This window comes from Rattus rattus, chromosome 11 (assembly GCF_011064425.1).
Source record: "Rattus rattus isolate New Zealand chromosome 11, Rrattus_CSIRO_v1, whole genome shotgun sequence".
Lineage (NCBI taxonomy): Eukaryota > Metazoa > Chordata > Mammalia > Rodentia > Muridae > Rattus > Rattus rattus.
In genome coordinates, this window is record NC_046164.1 from 17,276,770 (window position 1) to 17,286,186 (window position 9,417).

Sequence of the window (9,417 nt, forward strand, 5' to 3'; positions counted from 1 at the left end):
TAAATCCATTTTGGCACAACAATGAAGGCTCTTGGTAAAAAGAGATTCTGTTCAAAGGTTTTTAGTAAGATCATAAAATTGTCCCTCTGTATTTAAAATATTGGGGCTTTTCCACTTTATCATTATTTATTATTTCTTGACTGTCAATATTAGATGTTTCCCTTTGGTTTTTATTGATTTTATTTTCTCTAAAGTGACTTGAAAATTAAAAAAAATAATTTCACCTCAGAATCTGAGAGTACTTTGCTTTTCTGAACTTTCTTAGGATCGCAAGGAGAGTCGCCACACTCAGTAAAATCCTCCATATCTTCAAGGCAGTCTGATGAAAGCCTAACAAGGTTGAGGCACGGAACGGACAAGCAGATGCCTAAGAGAAAAGTTGTCAAGCAAGGACACGCAACTTCGCAGAAGGTTAATGCAAAGCCAACTCCTAAAAACCCAAGTCAGTCCACGAAAGGTGGAACCGTGACCAGTAAAGACTCAAAACAAAAAATGCTTCCTGGACAAGTTACGCTGCAAAGTCAGGCTTCTCAACGGCCTTCCAACCCCGAAGCAGCCACCACACAGAGAAGCGTGCTTCGTGGTGTGCATGACAACAGGAGCCAGGTCTTTAAACAGAGGCCTCCTGAGTCCCTGGTTAACCTTGCTAGTGACACCAATGGTCCTGAAGCATCCCAGTCACCCTGCAGACCTCAACCACAAAGTCCATTAGGCAATCAGGAGAAAACGAGACAGGAGCGAGAACACCAAGATAGGCCAACCCTGGGTGACTCAGTAAAATGTGAGCTGAGGTCAGAACTGACCAGCATAGAGCAAAGCCACACACCCACTTACAAAGTCTCGAGTCAGTGCAATGCAAACCCAAACTGTGGGAGCATCGCTTCTCTGAAACCCGTGACTTCAAATCCAAATGAAAACGCGATCAACTCCAACACAGCAAATACAGACCAAGTCTATGTATCAGACAGAGAGAGACAAACAGGGAGAAAAGGCACAGACCGTGAACCAAGTGTGAACTGTGCGGCCAGGAACGAAGCTTTACCGAGTGTTCCTGCAGGGACGAGTAGTGCCCTAAAGTCTGCTCAGGACGACAGAAGACTCCCATTTCATGGAGAAGAACTGCCAGCTCGAGGCCACTTACCTCACGACTGTGCCACAGAGGACAGTAAATGTGCTACACCCACCTCAGCTGTCTCCTCCAGATGTCTCTTGGGACAACCATCTGAAAAAGGTTATAAAAATATGGAAGCATCAGGAACCCCAGAGAGCCATGAAGCTCCGGACGCTCCATTCACGGGTCCCTGGGATTTGAACACCAGCGCCACACATCAGAGAGAGAGTCCAGAATCCGACACTGGCAGCGCTACCACATCCTCAGACGACATAAAGCCCCGCTCCGAAGACTATGACGCTGGGGGGTCTCAGGATGACGAGGGCTCCCACGACAGAGGCGTCTCCAAGTGCAGCACGGCGCTGTGCCATGACTTCCTTGGGAGAAGCAGCAGCGACACCAGCACCCCTGAGGAGCTGAAGGTGCATGAAGGTGACCTCAGAACCGAAGTCAGAGTGAGAAAGCCGGGTGGGGGGGACCTCCCGCTCCACTCGGCAAGTGATGATGAGACCCCTAGGAAGAGGCCAGATCCCTGGTCTCGATCTACGATAGTCCACCCCAGGGAGAGGGGAAGTGCTCCACGGGCCAGTGTCCCATCTGCTCAGGAAGTAGACCAGGTTTCTTCTTCAGCAGATGAGACAGAAGATGAAAGATCTGAAGCAGAAAACGCTGGGGAACACTCCTCTCCGTCCAACTCAGGTACTCAGCACGTTCAGGGGATAATTAACCTAGCTTTTGAAGATGGAACTGAACATGAAAGTCGTGAGTTTTCTGCGACTAAGAAGTTTAGAAGGTCAGTGTTGCTCTCGGTAGATGAGTGTGAAGAAGTGGGGTCTGACGAAGGCGAAGGCCACACCCCCCTCCAGCCCTCCCTAGATTCTCTTTCACCTTCTGATGTTTTTGATGGTGTTTCCTATGAGCATCATGGAAGGACAGGCTACTCCAGGTTTTTCAAAGAAAATGAAGCAACTACTGCAGAGCACAAATACAGTAGAGGCAACGATGGGCATAAAAGTGAAGGCTTTCTCCTGAGCCCTAGGAGCAAAGACTTCCCAAGACAAGATAAGCAGTGCGTCTCAACAGGTGAGAAGACCAGGTTAGATGTCCCGCCCAAAGCGAGCCAACAGCCTTTTCCAGAAAGTAAAGACGTGACTAGTAAACGTGAGGTGGCTCACGGCTTGCAGCAGCACGGCACGCTCACGGATGGGGACACCAGGTCTCAAGAACGGCCATGTCATTTGGAACTCCACCAGAGAGAACCCAGCTCCACCATACCAAAGATCAGCTCAGCGAGATCTCTCGACTCCTGTCCCAGCCAGGTGCTGCCTCAGGACGGTCAAGTGACAGACAGCCATCCCACACCTCCCAAGAGAGCTAATAATGCTGTGTTTTCAGGTAATGTACAGAAATAGACATTTAAAGTTGTCTGTAGCCTGGGATGTTATATTTTAGTTAGAATATTTAAGCTACAGTTTCAACTTTTAAATGAGAACTTAAATTTATTAGTAATATGAAAATGAGCTAGCTATTCATTATCTATTGTTTGCTTACGATCTTAGTGAGTAATTAATGTGTAGTGGAAACCCTTGTTTATTACACACAGATAACATGTAGATCTTACCTGGAGAAGACAAGGACTTAGTTTGGTGTCGTTTCAGTTACCCCGTCTGCTTTAATAGAAGCATTCTTGACCATGGGAAGTTTTACGTTACGTTGGCTATGATTTATGGACTTGCTAGCATAGATCTAAGAGGGCTGTGCAATAACCATAGTGATATTACTAAGAAGCACTAAACTATTTTAACTAGATTAATTATCATAATTTATATGCATTTTACAGAGACTAAAACTTTCTTAGGATCAATATAATTCTATTCTGAGGTTTTCAAGCGAAGAGATGAGTTTCCTACACAGTTATACTTAGAGGCCGTGACAATATGTGACAAAACCCCGGCTTATTTCATAGGCTAAGATAATCCCTTGTCTAACTGTGTTTATGTCTTTCTTATTTCAATAATTCAGACATTAAAATATGCAATAGTAGCTGGTTGAGTATTATGTATCATAATTTAAAAATATATTGACCAGAAATCCCTATTCAGTAAAATGATAAAGGTAGGAGATCTTCCTACCTTTTGTTTGTTTGTCCTGGTCTGCATCCTCCTTTGCATGTGCACTATATAAATAAGACATTAGGCGCAGGGTCCATCCCGCCCAGGAAACCAAGTCACTTTATAGAGACCTTACATAGCTGCCTTTTTTTCTTTCTGAGTTTCTATTGTAGTGAATTAGATTTGTGTGTACTTTTATGTTTATGTTTTAAATGATTTGTTATTTTCTGTATTCTAAGTTTTCAAATTAAAATATGGAAAATTATTGTTAGTTACCAACATTGATTTTGCTGCTAAACATTACCCTTGAATTTTTTAACACAGAAAAATAAATGCCTCCAAAATTTTGTCAATTTTGTAAAAATGTTATTTTTTCCATCTTGTATTTTTCTGAGAGGAACTAATACTGTTATATTGTGTTAATATTGTTCTACAAAACTCTGAGGGGTATCGATGTGCAATTTTTACATTGTGTAGTGTTGTGAATTATTTCAGGAGACATAGATGATTGTGATACAATGGCACAAACCACCATGTATGACCACCGGCCTTCAAAAACCCTCTCTCCAATACATGAGATGTCTCTAACAGCAGCGTGTGAGCAGAAAGAGGAGTCAGGAACCCATGTTGCAGACAGGGCCTCTGCGGAGGAGCAGCCCTTTGCAAAGCAGGACTGGACGCTGCTGAAGCAGCTGCTTTCTGAACAAGACGCAAACTTAAATGTGACCAGCTCTCTGCCTGAAGACCTGAGCCTAGCCCAGTATTTAATCAACCAGACACTCCTTTTAGCCCGAGATAGTTCGAAACCTCAGGGTTCAGCACACGCTGACACTTGGAACAGGTGGAGTGAACTGTCGTCCCCACTTGACGATTCGACAGCAAGTGCCACCACGGTTAGTGTTTCTTCCACAGATTGTTCGCCTCAAGGGGAGTGGACAATCCTGGAACTGGAAACCCAGCATTAGGAGTCTCACAGTCGGGAGAGATTTAGACTATGCCACCCTGTTTTTTTGATGCCTATTTATATTTAAATTATAATTTAGTTAGCCAAATATAGACTGTCCTTAAAATTGATGGAGTCTTTTAATTTATTGAGGTAAATATAACTTATTTATTAATACTATGTCTCATATTTTGAAAATGTTTTTCTAAATTTATGAGCATGTTTTCTACATCCATTAGATTAGAAGACTGAAGAAAGCCCTTGCTGCAGTTTTCTTCCCTACCTAATGATTTGTTCATTTATTCAAGAATTTCCATGTCAGTATCCAAATACATCAACCCCTTCCTCTTGACTCTGCATACGGTACCATAATAATTTACCAATAAACTTACTGTGTGAGTGTGCACTATACAGAATCAGTCTGTGGCTCACATTTGGACTCAGGCTGAGTGATGCGGCTGGGGAGACAGAGGGACCCCAGATTTCCCAGCATTTCAGGACTAGGACATGGAGAGGTAGCGTACTTCAGGTTTCAGCCATACGCTAATGAACTAAGAGAAGTTTGCTTTTCTAGGTATGTAAGGATAGGCATTTGATCCTTCGAAGGCGTGTGGAAACTGTCCTGTCGGTGTGGCTCCAGCAGTCACTCCCTCTTGCATGCCATGGACGGAATATTTTGGAACTGCACTGCTCCAAGCTATCACAGCATTAACCAAAATGAGTGCATGAGGCAGCTGACTGAGTCCTAGTGCGGGCATGTGCTTCCTCTCTGTTTCCTTCCTCTGTCAGACTTCTCTCAGTCTGTAGCTTTGTAGGAAAACAGATAATCGGTGCTCCGAAAGTAAGCGATAGGATCTTAGATGCTAACGAGGATCCCTTTAAGGGGATGGGGACGTAACAACCAGGTTAATACAGAGTTATTTATCCCAAAACAGCACTACTGTTTCCATTCAAGTACGAATCTATTATACCATAAAACCTTTTCATGACTTTAAAAAAGGTTTTACATTTTTTATATTAATTTGTTTGGTGGGTGTTTACGTGGGTAGGCGCGTGCATGTGTGTAACAGCACATACATGGAAGTCAGTGGACAACCTGTGAGAGTCAGTTCTCTCCTTCCTTCCACCACAGGAGTCCGAGGGATTGAACTCAGATCATCAGGCTTGGTGCCAAGTTCCTTTACCCACTGAGCCACCCCTGCCCTGCCCTGCCCTGATCCTGGTTCTATGCCTTTTTAAAAGGCTAGGCACTCTTGCAGGACCACTCATTTAGGCCTAATTATCCTACTGAGCCCAATGGATAACTGAATGGACTTTGCACTCAAGTGTGAGGGTGAGTAGAGTAAGTAAGAAGTTCAGTTTCTAGTGCAGTGCAGGAGGAGGTAAGGAAAACACTGAAATCGGAGCACAGATGTTAACGCTGGGTAGAAATGTAAAGATTTAATGGTAAATCTTTAAGTGGTAAAGGAAGGCTTTTGTGACCATAAGAATTAAAAGATTCTACAGTTAACTTGTGGGGTAGAATACACAACTTAATTCCAACTTGCTGTTGTTTCTTCCACACAAAACACTTCATTTTCCCATGAAGCTGTGACCAAGCATTGACAAGTAGTTTGTAGTGTGAAACCGTTTATGCGATCGCAATTAAAGCGCACCTTCGTTCCCCAGACATCTGTGCGTCTGTCTTCTGAATGTGAAGTTGTTTTGCATGTTCCTCTTAATAAACTCCCCCCAAGGTCTAGAAGTTTATAATTGAAACTACGTTCCTTTCTCATCCTTGGGTCTTAAGACTTTTACCTTAAAGTATTAAGCCTTAAAACGCACTCAGTTATGTATCACTTCTGCAGACAGATCACTGGAGAGGCATCTTACCGGAGTGGTAACCACTTAGAGAATTGGAGCACTTCCTGCATTTTCATAGGTCCTTTGTATGCGTCACGTACACTGTTCACCGCAGGACTCTGTAGCAGGGCGTCCTCATGGACTGAAACCCTACCCAGATACAGAGATGCTAACGTTTAGCTGCCACTAACTGTATGTTAGAGACTGCATTACGCGAGGTAAACGTGCGTCAACACTGAGATACTGCAGCAGACCTATGAAATACATCTTCACGCGGGAAACGCAGGTCGTTTCAAGGGTCAGGTAATGTTTATTTTAGGACTTCTCTCGGGAAAAATCATAAAATGAATCATAATGCAGAAAGTCCCCAAGAATGCAGTGCACAGAGACAAAAACCCAAATGTGAGAGACAGAATGACAGCTATAGTGGCGTCTGGCCCAGTTTTCTTTGCTGGAACTGTGTCCAACAGCCATGCTGGCCTCATGACTCCTGCCTTTTCCAGTGGATATGACTGTGACGGTGCTCCACAGAGAAGATTCATAGGAGAGATCAGTCTGTCCCCTGTCCCCTAGACCCACAGAATGCACATTGTGTCCGATCCAGAAAGAGCATTTTCCCACACTCATAGTTGCTCAGTGCAAATGTATAAACTGTAAGCCAAATACAGCTATGAAAAATGTAGTTTATATGTGCATAGTGTTTCTTACAAGGATTGGCCCACACCCTGCTTTCCACCAACACAGAAGGCCGTTAAGTCCATAGGAAATGCTTGAAATAAGAGTTAAGACCAGAGAAAGCGAATGTGTACTTGTTACCCATGAGCACACTCAATGTCCACTTACATGCCTGTGTGTGCATGGGTACAGGGCTGTTCACCAGAGCATGGGTAGCCTCTTAAGGGCCCAGTGCCTGAGACCAAGTCACTCCCTCTGACAAGAGAACTCAGTTGCCAAGAGACTCACCTTGGGGTCGAACCTCCTGACTTCCTCTTGGCTCGAGGAAGTTAGGTCTTCCAGTCTGCAGTCATAGCCATGGTTGGTTCATATGGGCAAGTGTCGTGTTGTATCATGAACACACCCAGCTATAGTCATTCCCTCCCTCTGGCTCCTACAGTCTTTCACCACATTTTTTGAAGGTAACGTACTTTTCAATTTTATTTTTATTTTTATTTTACAACCATTTGTTGTGAGTGAGAGTGTCCCCATCACTGTGTGGCAGTCAGAGGAGAACTTGCAGGACTCCGGTCTCTTCCGCCAGGTGGGTTCTGCGGGCTGAGTTTAGGTCGTCAGACTTGGTGACAAGTACCTTCATCTGTTGAGTCACCTCATTGGTCCCAGACATGCTTTAATTGTACATACATGTACGCAAATACATAGTTGCAAGTATGTATGTATGTATGCTCTTTCTTTATTCCGGATCATCTGACATAATGGGAGAAACCAAAGGAAAATAGCATTATCATCATATGGTAAAATCACAGCTGTGCACATTCAGAGTTAGAAGCACAAACAGCTCATCAGGAAGAGGTTAGAGGGCACCAGAACTTGTCAGTGATGCACCCAGCTGAGCTGAGGCTCACGTCTGAGTGTGTACCTCAGACTGCGGGACTCGCTGCCACACATATCAAGTATGTCGTTTTTACTTTGTTGCAAACCAGAAGGGATATAAACTTTTTAAAGATGCTTTTATTCCTAGTTTACATGAGATTGTAAAGTTCTAGTCAAGAAAATGCCCTTATGGGTTGGGGATTTAGCTCAGTGGTAGAGCGCTTGCCTAGCAAGCGCAAGGCCCTGGGTTCGGTCCCCAGCTCCGGAAAAAAAAAAAGAAAAAGAAAAAGAAAATGCCCTTATTACTTTTAAACTTCCAAGGCTTTTATGTTGAGTCGGGTTGTCTGGATCAATGAGGACACGCCTGGGAAAGATGTATAGCTCATTGATCCCCTTCCTTAGAGCATCCAGGAGGAGTTGAGACTCAGCAGCACTCTGAGGACTGGCGTTCAGGATGGGTATTTAGGAGAGATAGTAGAAGACAGAAAGGACGAGCTAAGCCGGGGCTGGATCACGAAGTTATCTGTGAATACAGTCTGCAAACTTATAATTTCTAAGCTTGCCTTGTACGTCCAGTTATTCAGGCTTAACTCTCAGCAGACAGCCAAGGGTTGTGTTTAGTGGAATGAACTACCTACAACTCACAATGTCTACTCTATCAAAGCCATTTTTAATAAATCTTTATTAGTAAACAACTCGCATAACATACAGTTCATCCATTTCTAAACTCGATGCTTTCCAGTGCAGGATATTCTGAAGCCATCATCACCTTCAAGTTTAGAACATTCTAACAACTTCATGCAAATATATAATGTACTGTGGTCCCATTCACTGTACCCCCTTCTTACCAACCAATCCTTCCTCAATTCTTGACCTGTGTTTATGTGTGTGCATGTGTTTACAATTCCTCAGCCAGCTTGTGCTACGCAGAATCTCAAGACAAAACAACAGCCAAAAAAACCTTCGGTAGCAGTACATAAGGTTATGAGTTGAATGACAGTGGCAGAGACACTGGTGAAAGTAGTTTGCAATGATAAAAGCTTGAACAGGGTAGCTTAGGAGATGTTGGAAGACCCTGCTATTAAGGCCACTGTCCACCATGTCTGGATAGCTCTCTGAACTCAGTGCAAAATGGAGGACTCCCTTTCTCAGCAGGACTTCACTTCTCTGCCTGACCTTGTCTAGAGGATGGCCCTGCACAGAGCTTCCTGTGAGACCTGTGTGATTCAGCACTTAAGTCCTGCTCAGCCTTCTCTGCTATGTGACATGTAGGTACTGTGTTGGAACCAGTCAGCCCTTCCCACCTGCAACCCCCAAAACCTCAGGAAAGTCACATAGTTCATGGACAGATTACGGATTCTGTTCTTGGAATTCCATGCCCAGCACCTCAGCCCCAGCCATGATGTACACCCACACTGGCACTCCCTACCTAATCCCCCAAAAAAGCCTATAGCCCCTGTTCACCTTGAATAAAGCTGAAGCTGAACCCAGAAGTCACGCTGTTGTACTCACAGCTGTCTGAACCCTACCATCCCATACCTCTGCTCCCCTCACTCTTGTAGGCCAATGGCCAAAGACCTCTGATGAAAACGAGACCCACAAGGAGAAACAGGAAATACTTGAATTAGCTAAGAGATAGACCTGGACAAACTAGTAACTAAATACAGAAATGAGACATCAACTTACAAGATTTAGGTTTCCAACTAGATTGGCCAGGGTGGTTGATAATGTCATCAACCAAAATTTAAAATGACTGTAGGAGAAAAAGATGAGTTCAACTGGGGACATAGTGAGGCTGAGATTCCTAAGGGATACTCAAAGAGCTGGGGACAAAAATACTGTTGAACATTCAAGAAAGGAAA

General features: G+C 44.0%; 1 protein-coding gene across 1 annotated transcript in view; it reads left to right on the plus strand.

Annotated features, from left to right (window-relative positions):
* Nucleotides 1-4,345, plus strand: part of Btbd8 (BTB domain containing 8) — a 71,723-nt gene extending 67,378 nt beyond the window's left edge. Inside the window, exons 17-18 of the mRNA XM_032916450.1 lie at nt 266-2,506; nt 3,718-4,345. Coding sequence (XP_032772341.1) covers nt 266-2,506; nt 3,718-4,187 — 2,711 coding nt within the window. The 3' untranslated portion in view covers nt 4,188-4,345. The remainder of the gene's footprint in view (nt 1-265; nt 2,507-3,717) is intronic.
* Nucleotides 4,346-9,417: the final 5,072 nt, after the last annotated feature.